Here is a 21,122-nt window from a genome sequence, read left to right on the forward strand (position 1 = left end):
AGTTCATCACACGGGCAAGTTTCTTCAACCCTCTCTCATTTTCCGACCTCGGCTTCACATTGATCGTAAAAACTTGATCTCGGGTCGAAAAGGCCCTAGTGATGAAATATACTATTTTCTTAATTCTTATTTTTTTTGTTGCTGACCCAAGTTGATGAGTCGTTAAAGTTGCTATAGCTCACAAATAAGCCATTCCATTAGTTTTCTTTTGGAAAACTAGTGTTTGCGCATGACAGAAATTATTTATATAAATCAAGTTTTTTTTACAAATTAACTCGATTTGGATTTTTTTTAACTGGTGACAACTTTAACATGCAGATGAGATGTCAATAGTCAATTTAGTTATGAATACAACATAATTTCTTATGACTATTGATGATATCCTTTCACCTTTTTTAAAGTACCTTTACTCTATAAAGTCCCAAGTTGATTCTTTATCTATTAATGAAGCCATAAAGTAAGCAAAACCATCGCAAAGGTAGTATTGCTTCTTTATGCATTGGAGGAACAAAGGAATTAATTAATTCCAGCAAGAAGCTGTTAAAAGTGTGATAAAAACTTAATCAACAACCAAGTGAAGTGGGAAGCACAGAATTGTATCGTTAAGCCAGATGCGGTTTTGAACTTGTTAATAGGCAGTAAACTGGCTTAATTATGAATACTTTAACTGCTATTTTCTTGCTCACTTTTATGAAACTCTTCTCAAAAGTTTTGCAAAGTTCTTAGGTTTATAGCCGTATGAAAAAATGGCAAATAAAATGCAAATAGGTCAAATTAATTTTTTAGCGGATTTCCCTAAAGAGAAGTACTTATTACCGTAAGTGGCGCGGTAAGACCTAGACCCGGGTTCACTTTAATTTTTTATTTTGATTTCCCAAGAGGGTATTTTTATAACTTGAGTAAGATGTACAAATTACTCACACAATATAATACATATATAAATACATTCGTATATATACATTTTTATATAAGATTGCATGTTAAAATCATGTTATCTAATTACGGAATCAATCTGTACACAAGTCCCTCAAATAACGTAAAAATCTTTTTGCTTCCTTTCAAGCTGCTTGCTTTGGTTTGTCGAGGAACTAACTCAAATAGCTTGTCGAATATATCTGGTCTTGATGTGGTGCTTACAAATATCAAACTTCTAATAATCTCTCTACATGGTACAGTAGCATCTTCGTCATCTAGATTTACTTGAAATCCTTTTAGTCATAGGTGTTAATGTTTCATTGGCCTCTTTCATGTCGGATTTCTCCAGTATTTTCTCAATTTGCCTTTTTTGAGTCATTTTCAAGTAAATAGTTTGTTTATTACTCTTCTTAGACCAGAAATAAGTTGTTTGGATTAATTATCCTATTTCCGCCCAATAAAATGGCATCTATTTCAAGCATACACGCTGTGGGTTTTAACTTTTCCACTTAAACTTAAATCATATCAAAACAATTGTTATAAGACAATCTCATTAGAGATAACTCACGAAAATAAAGCAATTTGTATCTAGAGTGTTTTCATCGCAGTTGATCACTACTCAAATAGAGTGAGTTTGGATCCAGTTTTTGTTAAAAAGACGTCGAAACTCCAATCCATCACTAGTCAGTTGACGGAGATGAATTCGGCGATCAAGAGAGCGAGGGAAGTTAAAACACTTTCTCTTCTGTAAAAATCCTTTGCTGTCAGTTTTTAACTTCGTTTTACTTAAGATACACTACCACTAAACTCAATTGCAATATTAATTAAATTGCAGCCAATATATGTTAGTAAAAATATTGTTTTTTACGTAACGCAGAAACCCTTATAAAAATACCCTATAAAAACCCCCTATAAATAGGCCAACGCCTATACGTGAAAAAAAAAAAACACTAATATGGAAAAAAGGTGAATTTGAGGAGGACCCTACCATGGGCATATGTATGAATAACATTATAAATCTTCACCATTTTATTTATAAGATAACTTCGTACTTTTGATGTATAAGGTAACATAAAAATTTAACCTTTGATTTACAAGGTAACTTACGACTTTATATTACATTTATAGGGTTGCGTACACATTTTAATTTGATTTATAAGCTGACTAGATCATTCCACTTTATTTATAAGGTAATTGACTGTGTTCCCACAAAACTTGTAAACATATAACCTCAGATTGCGATACAACGGTCACCCTCTACTGGTTGTCATCCCTCTGTACCAACATTTACATACATTTACATAAGCCCCAAGTTCCATTCCATCACTACCTTAACTGGGGAACTCATCTAATCGTTCGGAAAAGTTAAATATTCAATGTTGCGGTCGGACGAATTGAGTTTTCAATATTTGCAGCATCTGTCTTTTCAAATCCGAAGGAAATCGTTGCAGTTGGAAAAAAACAATCTGACTTGAAATTAAGTTTCTTACTTACTTACTCCTGTGGCCATTGGAAACCTAGGTGGTTTTTGGCCTCGCCAACCATGTGCCTCCAAGCTCTTCTATCCTCTGCCAGCTCCAAGTCTTCTCCCATTCCTTTCAAGTCCTTCGTCACCTCATCAACCCATCGCATTCTTGGTCTACCTAATGGTCTCCTTCCTTCTGGTATACCTCTGAGTACCATCTTTACCATCTCTCTCTCACTTCTACGGTTAATATGGCCCATCCATCTCAACCTCCTACTCTTAACTATTCCCACAATATCTGGTTCACCATATAATTCTTTTAACTCTCTATTTTTCCTTATCCTCCATGCATTTCCTTCTTTTACTGGTCCAAACATTCTTCTCAAAATTTTGTTTTCAAAAGTAATAAGGCGCTTCTGGGATTTTTTGGTAAAAGACCAAGTTTCTGACCCGTATAGCAATACAGGCTGCATTATAGTTTTATACATTCTTATTTTAGTGTTTTTTGATAGCAGTTTGCTTTTGAATAATTTTATTTAACTCCAGTATGATCTTTCTGCTGCTGTGAGTCTGCTCTGAATTTCTATTTCTTCTCTATTATTGTTCGTGATCATCAAAATTAAGAAATAAAGTTTCTAGAGGCATAAATTATACGTTATGTCGGTCCGTCTCACAGTGGTGAACAAAGTTATAGAAATAAATTCGATTTAATGCAACAACGTCCAAAAGTAATGTTTTGTCAGCTCTTATACTGAATTCCAAAAATCTTATAGAAAACTTAATATAGGCAATACAGGCTGTGTAGTAAAATGTAATAAACGATATCAGTGATCTGATAAATACTTTCAACCATTAACTTGTTAGTAACCCTTATCATGGGTGGTGGGAGTAACTGTGATATTTTGTAGGAAGATAAAAAACGATCATCTTTTGAACCGTAATTTTTATAACAATGGGGGTTGTGCCATTTCGGTCATTGTTAGAGTATCATATAGTAGTTTATTTTAATAAAAATCGTACCTACCGTTTTTTGGATCTGATTTGTCCATTATTTTATAGGTGTTTATAGAAAAATCACAAAAAAAATACCCCCGCCGCAGCAAACCTGCCGTCTAAGCGAATTTCCATTTGCCTGAAATGATTTTCAATTAATCTATTTAAATAGCATTAAGTTTAACGAGTACCTAGGTTTGCTGCTACAAGGAAACTAATAAAGTGTGTTTTTAAGTAAAATAACTATAGCTCAGTATAAAATCAATAAATTTACCAAGTTTGATCAAAATATATCCATAAACAAGCAAACTACGACATTTTACAATATTCTCCATAAGAATAACATGGTAATTTTAAATTTACAATTTTTTGAGTTTTCTCCGTAACCAATAACTGTACAAAAACACTGTAATGTATTGAATTGTTTGTTTTTTTAAGCTCTTTAAGAAGGTCTAGAGAGAAATTTGGAAATTTTATGTTTTGAGGGTCAAAAATTAGAAAAAACAATTTTTACCCCATAAAACCGCTTATAAAACCCTGTTCCCATGGTCCGATCATGCTGGTTCGCGAACTAATTCAAGTTTATCCTGCCTTACACCTTCAAAAAAATTTCATCAAAATCAGACAAAAATTACTCAAGTTATCGTGTTCACGGACACACACACACACACACACACACACACACACATATATATATATATGTATATATATATATACATTTGAACGAATGGTGTTTTTGGCCTCTGGGGACATCAAAATGAAAAAGTAAATCGGTCCCGGGCTTAAGTCTTACCATGAGACCTACGGTAATAGATACTTCCCTATAGGGAAATTCGCTAAAAACTCGAACAAAACTTTCTCTATATATACTATTTACAGGGAAAGAACTTAAAAAAGTTGATGAACTCATTATAAATTACCTAAAAATACAAAGCTTAATAGTGTTTGCAATCATGATATTATCCAAGCTGTGTTGCTAAGGTATTACTAGACGTGTCTCTCCCCAAGTTGTACCTACAAGTTGCTAGATTGGTTCTTGTTGTCTGTTGTATATTGTCCCCCTGAGCCTGATAACACGCCACATATCGCTTCAACTCACTCTCAACTTTCGTACCTTGTAAACTCTCCAAGAGTGATGCTTGAATGCTTCAAGTGTTGAGCTTCCCCTATTTAAATACGTTTTTAGCGCATTTCCCGTAACTTTGGGTTTCATGGTAAGACCCGGGGCCGGTTTACTTGATCGTTTTGATGTCCCCAGAGGCCAAAAACACCAACTTTCATATGTATAGGGTGTCCCACGAAGGGGTTTAAACGTTTGATTTTATATTACGTGCCCATTCATGCACCGAACTTTTTTAAACTTTACACAGTTTACAAAGTAGGTTCTAAAAATATTCTGGAAAAATTTCAACTCCCTAACCTATGGCCTAAACAAAATGGCGGCATATTGAAAAAATTACCAATTTGCTTCATATAAAAACTACTTTCAACATTTATTATCTGATTTGTTTACTACGTTGTGGTTCTAACGCTCATTGTTGAAGAACAGCTGTTTGATTGTAAAATGAGTTTTAAATGAAAAGTTACCCCATTTAACGGTACCAGAAATGAATCAAGCAATCTTTCAACAAGATGGTGCACCACCTCATTTCGCAAATCCTGTCAAGCAATTACTAAATGGCAACCTTCATGGCCGTTGGATTGGTCGTGGAAATGATTTTTTTAGATTGGCCACCCCGATCACCTGATTTGACTGTTTGCGACATCTTTATATGGGGTTTCTTGAAGGAACAAGTTTATACCCATAGCTTCAACAATGATGAGGAACTAAAACGATCAATAAAAGAGGAACTTCTCCGGATACCGCAGGGTTTCTTTGTAAGAGCTTACGAAAAATTTGTTACGCGCTGTTATCAGTGTGCTGCTGTGGATGGGTTACAGTTTGAATAATTTTGCACATTAAGGTTTTTGATTAGGCTATGTTCTAGTTTTTTTATTTAAGTCATATTGCCCTGGAAAGTACCAATAAAAATATTTTATAAAACCAAAAATACCTTCTTTAATGTTTTTAAAGCATCGTTTTTCAATATGCCGCCATTTTGTTTCTACTAAGGTTAGGGAGTTGAAATTTTACCAGAATATTTTTATATTCCACTTCTTAAACTGTGTAAAGTTTAAAAAAGTTCGATGCATAAATGGGCACGTAATATAAAATCAAACGTTTAAACCCCTTCGTGGGACACCCCGTACATACATTTAAGGATAGATTATTATGTGTCTCTTATCATGGTAAATCAAGTAAACATCTATCAATTTTGGTAAAAACAGTGACGTAACCAGGATTTATAAATAGGGGGGGGGGGGGTCCGGAGGGTCTGGGGGGTATTCCACACCCCCCAGGTAAATGGGGGTCCGGGAAAAATTTTAAAAATATAGGCCCTAAAACGGTCTTTTTTAGCTCTCTTGGCATTGAAAATAATCAACCCCAACGTCAATACAGTATGATTATCTAATTTTACATTTAATTTAACAAAAACATATATTTAAGACCGGAAGGGGGGGTCCGGACCTCCATAACCCCCTGGCTACGTCACTGGTCAAAAGTAGGCTATAATGTTACGTTTATTCAAAGGAGTTGGCGATCCAACATGTTCGGACTATGAACACATAGTTTTATGGATGGTTTATGAATGTATAATAATATTTTCCGGTTTTTGACATTCTAAACATAATATTTATATATTTTCCATACCACTTTTAGAGCTTATCTAACTGAATAATTTACGTTTTTGTTCGCTGGTTAAGGAGATAACTCCAAAAAGCTGTAAATTTGAAATTCCAATGTTATTCTTTTCAAGATACGTAAAATGTAGCTTGTTATGGACTTATTTTGACCAATTTTGTTAAATTTATCTAGTTTCATACCAAGCTATATTATATTACACACACACCTTATTATTTCCACTGTAGTAGAAAACCTAAGTTAAACATAATTTGAATAGGGAATAAATATATGAAATATTTTAGGTAAAATCCAATCAGTAAAATGGGAATTCGCCTAGTCTGTATGTTTGCTGCAGCAGGGGTATTTATTCTACCCATATTGGCGTGTCAGTGTTTTGTAAATATCCCTCAACATATTTTACTAATTTAAAAGTTTCCAGGAAGCAAGCCTACTCCGCCACGTGCTTCGCTGAGAAACTTTTTGTATACGATCAAAGTTTTCCCCGCTTTATTTTCTTAATGTCATTGCGTTTTCTTAGCCTTGTTTGAAAGTAGCGCCCTCTTTTGATCCAAACGACTTCTAGAAGTCAGATTTGTCGGAGTTGTTGTCTTTCGACTTTTTCGATATTGGTTGTTGCCCGTGGAATTTAAGTGATGAAAAACGAATCATCAAAATGTGATCATGAGCGAGTGGTGATTTAATTCTTGTTAGGCTAAGAGTACCATAACATAGTAGTTTTTAATCAAAATCGTTCCTACAGTTTTGGGATTGTATTTGTATTTTTTTTATCTGCAGGGAAAATCACCTTTAAAACGTCAACATGCACAACAATCCTGTAAAAATTACGGTTTAGAAGTTATTGCAACTTCTGTAATTTTCCTATTAAACCCAATTAAAAACGAAGTAAAGAATTAAAAAAACTGTTTGACTGAATTTGAATAAAATTGAGTATGTTATACTCCTTTCAACCTAAAACTAAATCGCATAACTCCAATTGCTGTCAGAATTACGGTTCAAAATCAAAAGTTAATGCAACTATTGTGATCTTCCCCATAACATAAAATCAAAGATACTCCTACTGCTAACCTTTGAGGGTTGCTGACAAGCTATTGGCAGAAAGTATGAGTAAGATTGCTTATCCGGTTATTTAATTTTACTACACTGCCTCAATTCAACGTAATCAATTAAATCTTGAAAACGTTAACTAACGTAAAACCATCTTGCTTTCTGTAAAATTTTTTGGATTCAGTATAAGAGCTGACAAAACATTACTTAAGGACGTTGTTGCATTTGATCAAATTTATTTCTATAATTTTGTTCACCACTGAGAGACGGTTAGTTCAAGCCTCTAGAAACTTAATTTCAAGTCGGATCGTTTTTTCCAACTGCAACGATTTTCTTCGGATTTGAAAAGACAGATGCTGCAAATATTGAAAACACAATTCGTCCGACCACAACATTGAATATTTAACTTTTCCGAACGATTAGACGAGTTCCCCAGTTGAGGTAGTGATGGAATGGAACTTGGGGCTTATGTAAATGTATGCAAATGTTGGTACAGAGGGATGGCAACCAGTAGAGGGTGACCGGTGTATCGCACTCTGCGGAATATATGTTTACAAGACGTTGTGGGAATACAGCCAATTACTTTATAAATAAAATTCAATGATTAAGTTACCTTATAAATAGAATTCATAGGTGTTACCTAAAACAAATAATTCAAGGTAACATTAAAGGTTTATGTTTTAAGTCGTTTTATAGATCGTTAAGATGTATGTTAACTTATAGTTCATATACAAAGGTATTAAATTCTAAATATATTAATACCAATGGTTTATCCTTCCAGACTAAATCGAGGGGGGGGTGTCATAGCTATTTACCTTACAAGTGTAGTAAGAGCATTTTTACATCACGCAGGTGAATGTTGTGCAACGAGCGGAAGCGAGTTGCATAATTTACCTAAGTGATGTAAACACGCTCTTGCGTAACGTGTAACGTACAAGATTTTACCTGACCCGACAAAATATAGGAGGCTACGAACAATATTTTTCATTATCCATTTCACTCATCTTCTAACTGTAACGTTCATTTACAATCAAAATCTAGGTTAGGAAAATTCTTCAAAACATAACAATAAAATTCAAGCGCACAGCTGATTTCTAGCGTCGAACGTAGTTGGCTCCATAGAGGTATATTTTTTTAAGTTAAGCACTCAATGTTATTCAAATGGGTTTCATTACCTCACCGAGTGAGTTTTTTTCAACTTTACATCACTCGAGAAGTAAAGAAGATGTATACATCACGCTTGGGATAGGGAAGTTTAACATGGTGGGTTAGGTAAAATATATTCCTTAACCGACTGTAAATAGTTCAAACAGATGATAATTTGTTATGTTATTATGAGTGGACTCTGCTAAGAAGCTAAGTTCACCACAAATTGAAAAATACTTGCATCTTAAATACTGGTCATCTTAAATATGCATTCGGGAAACACGTTTTGTATTGTACTGGGAATGATTTATTAAGTTTATTATAACAACCCCTTTTTTTTAAGATTTCACTAAATAACTAACAATTCTTGTAGTCTACAGGTTTGCTATGAGGAAGGTTACCAAACAACCATTCGATTTATTTTCAGTATTTCATAGTTAGATAATAACTATTTGGTTGCACTCAAATGATATAAATTATGAGCATTATCATTCCAAAGTAGGTTTTCATTTTATTTTAAAGTTTTAAATTTTCATATAGGTACACATTTATATTTTTCAGTGTTCAGTTTTTAATGTTTCGGTGGTTAACAGTACTGTAAGCGTTTTGCGTCAATGTAAAATTAATTTGTGCACGGCATACATTTACGAATTATGAGTTTTACCTGCGTACTACGTCAGTTAGATAGATTATGCCACTTGTAGGCAATTAATTGTCATTTGTCACTACACAGTTTGACAGGTACATTACGAAAGCCTACATCTAGAGATCGAAATGCTTGTGCGCGAATAGTTCACGATTCATTTTCTTGTACCATGATACCAAGACTTATCGTGGTTTTTGGATCATTTCTGGTAAGATTTTCATCTGTTTTACTCATTTGCTTAAGATACTCTTTTAATTATTTCTAACATTTACTGTGTAATTTGATGAAAATGAAATTTTTCTAGAGTTGTATTTTATACAGGTTAAGGATGTAAAGTATATGCGTGCACTGTGGATGCGATACTCCCTGGTGTGGATTAACGTCCACGCGAAATTTTTCTTTGTGTTGTTTATTTTTTGTTTACTCTCTGTGTGTTATTATAGTTGACTATACAACAACAGCTGGTCCATTCTTCGCTCGGGGAATATTTTGTAAAATGAATCTATATATTTAATACACAGTTGTAACACTGTTTTCTCAGTAATTACTGGACCAATCCACAAGATCTATGTGTCAAATTAAAGGGGATAGTGTGTAGATTTGCCGAACTTCCTTAGAATTTACGTTTTTTCTCAGGGCTATGACCTACAGCCCTTTAAAGGTCGAGTCAATACAATTCTTATCTATATATATAAAATCCAATGTATGTTTGTATATTTGTATGTTTGTATATTTGTATGTTTGTCCTTTATGGACTCCAAAACCGCTCGACAGATTGTAATGAAACTTTCAGGCATTATTAAGCATTATTCAAGGATGGTTTGTGTGAAGTTTGGTGCAGATCCTTCAATAGGGCTCCGCCCCAGTGGCTCTGGAGTTTCCCATGTTAACCTTATGAGTACTCATATTTAAATGGAATTAAAGAATCTTAACAGCTGGTGCAACTAAACAATTTGATTCTGTGATGTTCAATAGCATTAAAAAGTTAATAGGTTTACCAAAAGGGTGCAGCACTATATTTATTTTTAATTTATGAGAACAGCTAATTTGCATCCAAAAGGTGAATGAGCGTAGCGAACGAACTTCAACCTGGAGGCGAGTTAGCGTAGCGAACGAGCTAACTTGGAGGCAAGTGAGCGCAGCGAACGAGCTCCAACCTAAAGGTGAGTGAGCGTAGCGAACGAACTTCAACCAGGACGTGATTGGGCCATGCGAACGAGCTCATCTTGAAAATGAACGAGCATGTGACATAAAACCACAATAGGACAGGACGACGTCTGTCGGGCCAGCTAGTTGAAGAATATAATACACAGTTTATAAATTATTCGTCAGCTGTTTAATGTTTGTCAGACATTTGTTATTATTTTTATAACCTCACTTTCAGTATGCAATTATTAAACTTGGAGTTTCTCTGTATAAACACACGATTTTGATCAAGGAAAGTATATTTATTTGTTAACTTATTTTTGAAATGTTTTAGTTCTCCTGCAAATGATCTGAAGGACAGTGGTAATTGAGTTTAAGTTTGAGCATGGAATGTGAAATAATACCCATAGTAGGGAACGGAAACTTATTGTTTTGATCAATATAATTTATTCTCTACGGCCACCAGAATAATCATGGGGAAATCCGCTTGCAAGTTGTGCATATAATTGCTAATGAGTGGGAAACATACAAACATTTTATAGTAGGTGACGAATCTTACTCAAGATCAGTGTTAGACGTTCAGTGGTACCAAACTTTACCTTCTCGAGATGGCGAGTACGCTGGGAAACGTGGAACTACAATATTATATCAGTGAATTTTTTTCAAGTACACAGGGAAGTTGCTTGAGAAACTATGACTTACCATTCGGTTCTGGCGAAGAAGTATGTGACTTTATGTTAATGGCAATGTTGATTCGGGTCATTATAGCGTTATAAAACTTTATCATTAACCCCAGGGTGTGAAAAGTACAAAAAGAAAAAGAAAAGGTTAATTAACCGGGCGTAAAGAGACATACAGAACGAAAAAAAATGTAGAGAACCATCGAACTAAAAAGGTAAAGAGCAGTGTTGGTGTTAAATGTGCTCTGGAAGTCCCTACAAAAAAATACCAACTCTTTTGAATTGTGGTCGTTTGATTGGATTTGTCACTACTTCAAATCTATGAATTTCGAGTCAGAAGCGACTAACTGGGACACAAAAATGTTTTTGTTTTCCTGCAAAGTGATCTGGAGGAAAGTGGTACCGGTAATTGAGTTTAAGTTTGAGTATGGAATGTGAAATAATACCCATAGTAGGGGACGGAAACTTATTGTTTTGACCAATATAATTTATTCTCTATAGCCACCAGAACAATCATAGGGAAATCCGCTTGCAAGTTGTACAGATAATTGCTAATGATTGGTAAACATATATAAAACATTTTATTGTAAGTGATTAATCTTACTCAAGATCAGTGTTCGACGTCCAAATGTTACCTTCTCGAGATGACGAGTACACTGGGATATTTGGAACTACAATTTATCAGTGAACTATACCCTAACTATATTTGTTCGAGTAGGCCTACACAGGGAAGTTGCTTGAGAAACTGTGACTTACGATTTCGGTTCTGGCAAAGAAGTATCTGACTTGATGTTTAATGGCAATGTTGACTCGGGTCATTATAGCGTTATAAAACTTTATCATTAACCCCAGGATGTGAAAATTACAAAAAGAAAAAGAAAATGTAATCATTAACCGGGCGTAAAGAGACATACAGAACGAAAAAACAAGTAGAGAACCATCGAACTAAAAAGGTTAAGAGCAGTGATGGTGTTAAATGTGCTCTGGAAGTCCCTTCTAAAAAATACCAATTTTTTTGAATTGGGGTCGTTAGTTTCTATTTGTCAGTACTGCAAATCTATGAATTTTGAGTCAGAACAGACTAACTGGGACACAAATATTTTTTCCTTATGTTGTCACAAGGTTAAGGTAAAATGAACTCCTTATCAACATTTTGAGTTTATGGAAAATCTTATCAACAGCGACTATAAAACAAGTATTAAGGGTCAAAAGAGACAAAAAACTATTTCAGTAAAATATAATACAAATCTGCATTTGAAATGGCCAGTTCTAAGTCTCACTTGAATCAACATCTTTCAGGTAGTGGTAGTCTACATAGTTTTGAAATCCACGACTCCTTTTCCATCAAATTGGACCGTTAATACCCTCTAACATTGAACAAAGTATGCCCAACTTTATATATACGACGTAAACACAGCTTTTACTCACAGTATGGGACAAAGATTCGTGAAATGCGACCAACTGCTGATGCGTGATTTACATGTAGGCTAAGTGACTATCTTTATTCCATACAACAAATGTAATGAAAAAACGACGAATAGGCCTATAAGAATATATTTGGGCAAACTATTTAAATATCATAAATAGCTGCTTATTAGGTTATCAGCATTGCCCAGTTCGTATAACTATTTACTGTATTTTTCAAATAAAACTCGAATTAATATAAAACATTCATTTGGTTAAAATAATATATCGGTTTGATTAACATAAAATAGTTAATAAAGGCAAACTATCAGTTCTATTTCATGTAAAAAATTAAACAACCCCTAAATAAAATACAAAGATAAACAGTATTTGTTAATTATTATTTCTTTTATTGCTGACAATATTCCCGTGGCGGATCACGGGCAGTTAACTAGTTCAGATTTAAAATATAGTTGTAGAATTTGAGATTAATCATCGGGTGATGGATATTAACTGCCAATGAAATGGTATACTTATCCCACTTCGAAAGACGGCAATGCAACCGTAGGTAGAGTTACAGAGTGAGGTATAGGGGGAATAGTTGATTTTCACGTAATTAGATGATACTATTAGATTATAAAGTACAATCAGATAGTATTAGATAGTAGGACGGGCTAACAGCTCGTTGAGTGTTTAAACTGAAATTGGCTTAAACTGTTGCAGATTTATCAGATCTATATTGAAGGAGCCTCTTGCTTTTTGACGTCGAAAACAAAAGGCCATGGTATAACCGATATCCATTATCAGTATTTCTCTATTTAGATAGTAGTTTAAAACTTAGGTAACAACCTGTACAGTTGGATTTGTTTAGCTAGAAGCGGTTAAGGTGTGGTGGAATATTTTTGAAGATGAACGTAATTTGGCTGTAGTGCGATGTGTTCATACGTGTCAAGTTTTTTAAGTTAAATCAAAACAAACAAACAGACAGGCATGTTGTCAGGCATTTAGGGACCGTGTTGTATTACTTACGAAAGAGTGCTCAAGATGAAATGAATTAATTTAGTATATTTAACTGTCTAATTTATTATAAAACATTAAGTATAGGCTACTGAATTTTATAAACCAAACTCGAGTCTTGCTTCCTTGGCCTGTCGTATAACGTTATCCTGTTTGTACGTGGTGAACTTATCTGATTGCATTAGTGAATAATCAGCAACACAATTAGCTGTAATTACTATAATTTAAATTGGTCAAAACTTTAGTCTATAAAGAGTTATCATCTCGAGAGTATAGAATTCTAGCCCCTAACTTGAAACCCAAAAGGTGGGCCTGCATTGAATTCACATGTTAAGAGATTTTCAAACGAAACGTAAATCATCATTACTGTATGTCCGAACAGTTATTTTATGTGTATCCCAGTCACAGCAACCACATTATCCTATTTATATAATAATCGACAGTAATTTTGCAAGAAGATTCAATATTTTAATATTTACTCATAATTTTTTGTTTTCAAAGCAACCATCACTTATAATTTGGATACAATAATTTAGGTAAAAACTTGTTCATTAGTTGATTTGGAATTAGGAATCACGTCTTTATTTCACAGTAAATATTCTCTTAATGGCCAAGTACTTTTATAAAAGTAGGCTAGAGTAAGTTTAAAGTATATTCAACTATTGTCAATTCCAAGAATATATGCCAGTTTGTTTGTTTTGATTTATCCTCAAAATTTGACACGTATGAACACAAAATCGCACTACAGCCAAATAGGTTCATCTTCAAAGTTATTTCACCAAACCTTACCAGTCAAAAGTGAGGATCTTTTAAACCTAAAACGTATCATAATGATAAATCTTAATTTAACTAAAGCTTTGAGTTTATAATTTGAATTGAAAAATTTAGAATACAAGTTAAAATTCGTAGACTTTGGTCATTTCTTCTTGTCTGTTACTTGTTCATTTACTTGCACAATCTACATGAAAAAAAAACGATGTTTATATGGCTTTACATTATGTGACCAAAACTCTGTCTTTTCAAAGGTTACCCAAAATTGAAAACAACTAACATACTTTCAAATTGTCAACAAAATAAAAAGACTGTGAACTAAATTCGACAACACTCGAAGAAGTCTATTCAATTGAGTGAAAGGGGGTTTCAAATTTTTGTTGTGATATGATCAAAACTAGTACAGTTGTGTAATGCTACATATTGTCATAATAATAAACCCATATATTTATCTTTCAGTTGAGGTAATTCCTAAACGAGAACGCCAGTTTTTTAATTTGTATCAATACTTGCCGAAGTTCATCAACCCAGAGAATCATCTGAAAGATGGCGTAACTAAATACAATATACCATTCGTAGCAGGCAAATACTTGCTTGTAAAATGCGTGAAAGATAGCAAAGAAGCCAAGGTGTTTATATACGGACCAGAAGGATACCTAATAGATATATTTAAACCAAGAAATACTGAAAATGTTTGCAATCAAGTGAAGGAAGACATAACTCGATTTTCAGTGACTAGGCCTACGGGTGATGTTTTGAAATTCAAAATCAAGTACAAGATTGAGCGTTTATACTTCTCGGGGAATTTTCATCAAGATTGTCTCTACAGAGAATACATAGTTACCACACATCTTCACTACGCAAAATTGGATAGAGAGAAATCAATATTGACTGACTGCATCAATGGTGCAGAGGTAAGTTTTATTTACTGATATTTCAAATATTTATTTCACTGTCAAACCAAAGTTTGCTAACAATTGCCTCAGTACTTTCGGGGATTACGTTTTGGCAGGAGAGAGCCAAGTAAAATAATCAGTATTTGATCAGATCTATCTTCACCTATATCCAGTAATCTTCAGTGTAATCTTTGCTCATTAGTAACAACTGATGTTTTTCTCTCTGTACTGTATATTGTAATTTGCTAGTGTGGAATGTGGATGGCTTGTTATACACACGTGTATTTTTTTTACTTTTTCCTTGTTATTTTGTTCAACCAACATAGTTACTTGGCAACCCATAACGCCAATGTATTTTTTAATTTTCTAATGAGTTGTGTAGTGAAATACGAATTGTCATGAGGTAGTCGCTGTCGTCAGTGACGTTTTTTGGACAGAAAGAAATACATTTACAACATTTGAAGGAAATAGTCGAAGCCATTTTCGAGATCTTTGTGCAAGCAAACATTGCTCACATTCTTATGTGAGCAATGTTTGCTACAGGATAAAGAAATCCATGGGGCTTTTCACGGAGAGTATTTATTTTTAGCTACATCATCTTGCTAACTACTGTAGTAGCAAGGCTGTTAGTAGGTCGGTACCTTCTACCAATTAGGTACCAACCAATCAGATTCTTCGTCGCAATTGAACCACCGCAATCGGCCCTAGGGTCATAAATACCGCTATCGAACATACTTTCTTTTCTTTCTTATTAATTATTGGCGACCACACAAAGTAGGTATTTTAAGCCAAGTATGAATGGAGATAAGTGTAGGATGAGTGGCGCGATCTTGTAGTCTTGTTTGTGACTGAGGCCGACATTCCTTAGACATAGCTGTTAATTAATAAATGGAAACTAAGGGACCTACAGTTTATAGTGGAATCCGAACCACATTTTTGCCTTGGTATATACGAATTGGTCTAATTATCAGGATAGTACTGCGGATGGTCGTAGTACTCACTCGTGTGGACGTTAATCCACACCAGGGAGTATCGCATCCACAGTGCATGCCTAAAAAACCACTATTCGTGACCTCCTAGTAGCTTGATTACAGGACGACGCCACCCGTCCCAGTCAGCCACCGTACATGTAGGCTAATGTTTTTTTTGTAAATGGGGATGGGTCAAGGAATCTACTTTTACAATAATTATCTTTGGGTAACTCCATATAATATATCGCAACAAACATAATAACGGGTGTCTAAAGATAATGGATCAAAAGAAAACTGACAATCACTTTATTACTAGGTGTACAATGCGGTTGTCTGCTTTCAATATTGAGCGGAGCTAGCACATTAATCCAATACTTTTCTCAAGTCAGTGCTACATCTGTTTCTCGTAAATGAGATATATACTTGCAGTATCCAAACTCAATAGCACATTTGGTTCACATAAATGAATTGTTTACTTGCATAATACTAAGTCAATGGTTCATTCGATTCACATAAATGGAGTGCCTATTTGCAGTATCCAAAGTCAATGGTACGTCTGATTCACGGCAATGGAATACCTACTTGCAGTATCCAAACCCAATGGTAGGGCTATATTCGGTTCACAAAAATGGAATGGCTATTTGGAGTATTTAAAGTCAATGGTGCATCAGCCTAATTCGCGCTACCCTAACTATTGGTTATTCATTTAAATTTGTAGTAAGTTATGCTCAATGATATAAATACGATTGTTCTTCCTTTTTTCTCTGTACGGTTTTTGTTATATGCTATTTTTGATGATTCGTTGACTATGTTGCGACTCTTGTTTACCTTTTTATTGCTACCTCACAAAAAAATATCATGGCGACCAATTAATCCATAAGGCCTATGTTAAGTCTACAGAAGTTTAAATTCACGTCGGGAAAATCCCTGTGGTCCGATTCGTACCTTTTCAAATGTATACTTTCCCATGGCTGGTTTCTATGACTCCTAATTTTCGTGCAGATTGCTTCAGCCGTACTGGAGGAGTATTTGTAAAAGAAAAGCAGGAGGGTAGTATAAGAGCTTTGCTCGCTTTGTTTCGCTCCGCTCAGTTAAAGATAAAGGGTTTACTTAATACATTTTTTCTTTATATGTTTTTTTACCATGGTTTCATCGCCTAACCTCTACATATTCTCCGTTATTTGCTCGAAGAACAAGTCAGTGTTCCAGCTGTGGTCAATCATTGTGGCGCATTTCGTTAGATATTTTTTCAAAGGCTTCCCTTTGCTTCATCTTTGTTTTTCGTTCATCTACGTTTGAAATCGGCGAACGACACACTTGATCTTTCACAAACCCACAGATCTCGTCTTTATAAACAATTCAATTCTCTGTGCTTTCAACTGCACCTCCATATCGCAAATGTACATTTTTGAGTTCTTACGTACCAACAACTATTGAACAGCTAATTAATTGTGAAGGGTAAAAAGAAAAACTAAAAAAATCCAGATTTAGAATCAGACATAGTTGACTTTTCTACGACCCTTGGCCATCCAGTTACCATGCAGCGTATATCAGATGTAAATTTGATCCATTCTTTTTGGAACACGGTATTGACAGTTATAAACCTTTTACAAAAAGAATTCTCATTCAACTTCTTTTTTTCAGACTCCTCATACGACTACAGGTAAGTACTTACTACAATTAGAATCACAATACCTTTAGTCTTATATTGTCTACAACTGTTGTTATATATAAGCCTAAAAGTAACAATTGATAGAACAGTTGATTTTGATTTCATATTTAACTATCATTTGCGTAGATAAATACTATTTTAGTAACAAAATATTTATTCAATTTAGTTAATGTAGGTGAACTCAACCGTTTCCACATCCAACACTAGGCTCAGATATATATTTCACTATCCGGACACTTGTCCCTTTGAAATCGTTAGTAAGTAGGTGTATTAAGTAGACTACTTAGTCTACTAGCATGGAGTCAATAACACAACATCATTTAATAACAGCCTTAATATACTTTGATTTCAGAATGCTAATAAAAACATTTAATTGACATAGGCGCACATTTCCAGCATGATTCATGTAGCCAGTAACTTTTTTCAATCAATAGTAAGACGTTTTTCTAAAAGCCTATTCGTAGCCTTGGATAAACATTGGCTTGACAGTTTGCTAGTAAGTTTAAATAGCTGAATTAAATTATTCCATCTAGTTCTAATTTGGATTGAACAAAGAAAATCAGTAGGCCTATAATACGGCAATTCAGGGGTATTATCGTAATAAACTGTAATACCTTATTGTATATTCGTCGATAAACTGTTTCCACCCGAATGTTTTTTATACAATGTACTGTATTTAGATCGTATATTAGTTTGCTAAGAGAAAATGCTAGACTCTGTGTGTACATATGCGTGATACTTCGTGACAACCAGAGCAATTGATAAGGCTGAAGTTAAAAATTGAAAATGTTTATGTTAGTTTTAGATTGAACAGACAATATCAATTTAAATTTAGTTTGTAAAATAACATGGTCACTGTTTGTCAAAAGAAACCCTTATAAATTTTGCCTCAATATATTATTGCACGATTCAGTTATACAGATTGCATAAGGCCCGATCTCAAAGGGCTTCAGTCCATCCACTCAACTACACTAGTGGTTAAAAAGGTGTTTTGTTTATAAAGTAAATAATTTTTGAGTAATTATATTATACAGCATAAAGAGCACGCTCTCATTCGCCCACTCCTGTAACCCTCCTGTTGCATTGTGCAACTTTATCATTCAGTAGCTCTACAGAACAGCATTCTCTCTTTCCCCCACTCCTGTAACCTTGCCATTGCATTGTGTAACTTTATCATAGAGCAGATCTACAGAACAGCATTCTCTCTTTCCCCCACTCCTGTAACCTTGCCATTGCTTTGTGTAACTTTATCATTCAGCAGATCTACAGAACAGCATTCTCTCTTTCCTCCACTCCTGTAACCTTGACATTGCATTGTGTAACTTTATCATACAGCAGATCTACAGAACAGCATTCTCTCTTTCCTCCACTCCTGTAACCTTGACATTGCATTATGTAACTTTATCATACAGCAGATCTACAGAACAGCATTCTCTCTTTCCCCCACTCCTGTAACCTTGACATTGCATTGTGTAACTTTATCATACAGCAGATCTACAGAACAGCATTCTCTCTTTCCTCCACTCCTGTAACCTTGACATTGCATTGTGTAACTTTATTATACAGCAGATCTACAGAACAGCATTGTCTCTTTCCCCCACTCCTGTAACCTTGCCATTGCATTGTGTAACTTTATTATACAGCAGATCTACAGAACAGCATTGTCTCTTTCTTCCACTCCTGTAACCTTGCCATTGCATTGTGTAACTTTATCATACAGCAGATCTACAGAACAGCATTCTCTCTTTCCCCCACTCCTGTAACCTTGCCATTGCATTATGTAACTTTATCATACAGCAGATCTACAGAACAGCATTCTCTCTTTCCCCCACTCCTGTAACCTTGCCATTGCATTATGTAACTTTATCATACAGCAGATCTACAGAACAGCATTGTCTCTTTACCCCACTCCTGTAACCTTGACATTGTATTGACCTTTTTAATTAATTTACTGGTTTTTATAGATTACTTTTTACCATCGGATACGTCTGAAATCATGGATTATAAAAAGATTCAAAATCCTGTCGGCGAACCTATTACTTTCAATGCGAATGCTAATTCGAAAATCAAGATGAATTGCCAACAATACACAGAGGAAACAATTAGCAGCACCAAAAAGACAACCTCCAAAACAATGGCAAGACTATTTATAACGTATGAGGATGTAATCTTGGACACGTTATTTCTAGACCGTTGTACGGACGAAGGAATATACATAAACAGAGTCAATAAGAACACCGTTGGTGATTACAAATTTACCCTTGTATTTAAAAGGAATAACTTTTGGGGAAAATGTTATAAAACGCACATTTTTTTGGAATCCGATGATTTTAAAGAGAGAGTTCGAATTCGTCGAACCGACCCTTATTACGTTAGTTGCCCAAAGACAAAGGATTGGACTAGCAACGAGGCCTTAAAAGTGGAAAAACCTATTTGGTTCATTGAAGACAACTAGCCAGGTTTATACACTTTCCCGAACATCTGAAGTTCTCGTCTGAATAAGGATAATCAACCAAATAAAAATCTTGTTGACTTATTATTGGATTATTTACAACCCTAGAACCATACATCCCAGTTAGGTGAACCTACGAGATATATTATCGGAGTATTAGTTCGATATTTATATAGACTCAGATGCAGTTTTCACGCGATAAATATTGTTTGTTTTTCAAGAGGTCTTTTTATACAGTGCGCTTTGGCGCTTAGTTTATGCTAGTTAAGTTCAGTTTGGTTTTACTTGAATAGATTATGACTAGCTGTGTGTTCTACGCACGGGGATCTTATAGTAGTCAGTTGAAACCTTATTATACAAAGAACAACAGTTGGTTTGCATATTTTCAGATGTGCTGGCAAAACTATCTTATCTTACTAATATTATAAATCTGAAAGTTTGTGAGTTTGTGTGTATGTTTGTGTGTATGTTTGTGTGTGTGTTTGTGTGTGTGTTGCTCAATCACGCATAAACTACTGGACGGATTGGGCTGAAATTTGGCATGATTATAGCTCACATTCCCGACTAACATTAAAGCATATTCTTATCTCAAAAACCCTTTCGGGCTCCGCCCCAGTGGCTCTGTAGTTCCCCATGTTAATCTTATGATTTTTCATATTTAAAAGGAATTAATGAATCTTAACAGCTGTTTCAATTAAACAAGTTGGTTCTGTTCTATGATGTTCAATAGCATAAAAGTTAAAAGGATTACCAACAGGGTGCAGCACTATTAATTTTTTTAAATATATGACAACAGCTAATTTCCAACCAAAAGATGAGTGAGCGTAGCGAACGAACTTCAACCTGGAGGCGAGTTAGCGTAGCGAACGAGCTAACCTGAAGGCAAGTGAGCGCAGCGAACGAGCTTCAACCTAAAGGTGAGTGAGCGTAGCGAACGAACTCCAACCAGGACGTGAATGAGCCATGCGAATACTTATCAAGTTAAACGGGGCGAAGCCCGCGGGTACAGCTAGTTATATATAAAACTAATATAATGACATATAAAGAAAAAGCAAATCGTATACGGTGAGACATCAGTTAAATTGAATCATACTGTAATAAATAAGGTGCAACACTAACGATAACTAATCTGTAAATAGTGATGTGTTGGTACGTAAA

The 21,122-nt window shown here is 34.7% G+C and overlaps 1 protein-coding gene across 1 annotated transcript; it reads left to right on the forward strand.

The window, feature by feature from the left end:
* The first annotated feature begins 9,124 nt into the window (after positions 1 to 9,124).
* LOC129004021 (uncharacterized) lies at positions 9,125 to 19,967 on the forward strand. Its single transcript, XM_054432396.1, has 5 exons — positions 9,125 to 9,163; positions 12,909 to 12,969; positions 14,433 to 14,887; positions 17,485 to 17,503; positions 19,477 to 19,967. Exons 1-5 carry the CDS (start codon positions 9,125 to 9,127, stop codon positions 19,965 to 19,967), a joined length of 1,065 nt encoding a protein of 354 aa, XP_054288371.1.
* Positions 19,968 to 21,122: the final 1,155 nt, after the last annotated feature.

This window comes from Macrosteles quadrilineatus, unplaced genomic scaffold, assembly GCF_028750875.1.
Source record: "Macrosteles quadrilineatus isolate MER2022 unplaced genomic scaffold, UCM_ALF_1.0 Scaffold_1__1_contigs__length_201487025, whole genome shotgun sequence".
NCBI lineage: Eukaryota > Metazoa > Arthropoda > Insecta > Hemiptera > Cicadellidae > Macrosteles > Macrosteles quadrilineatus.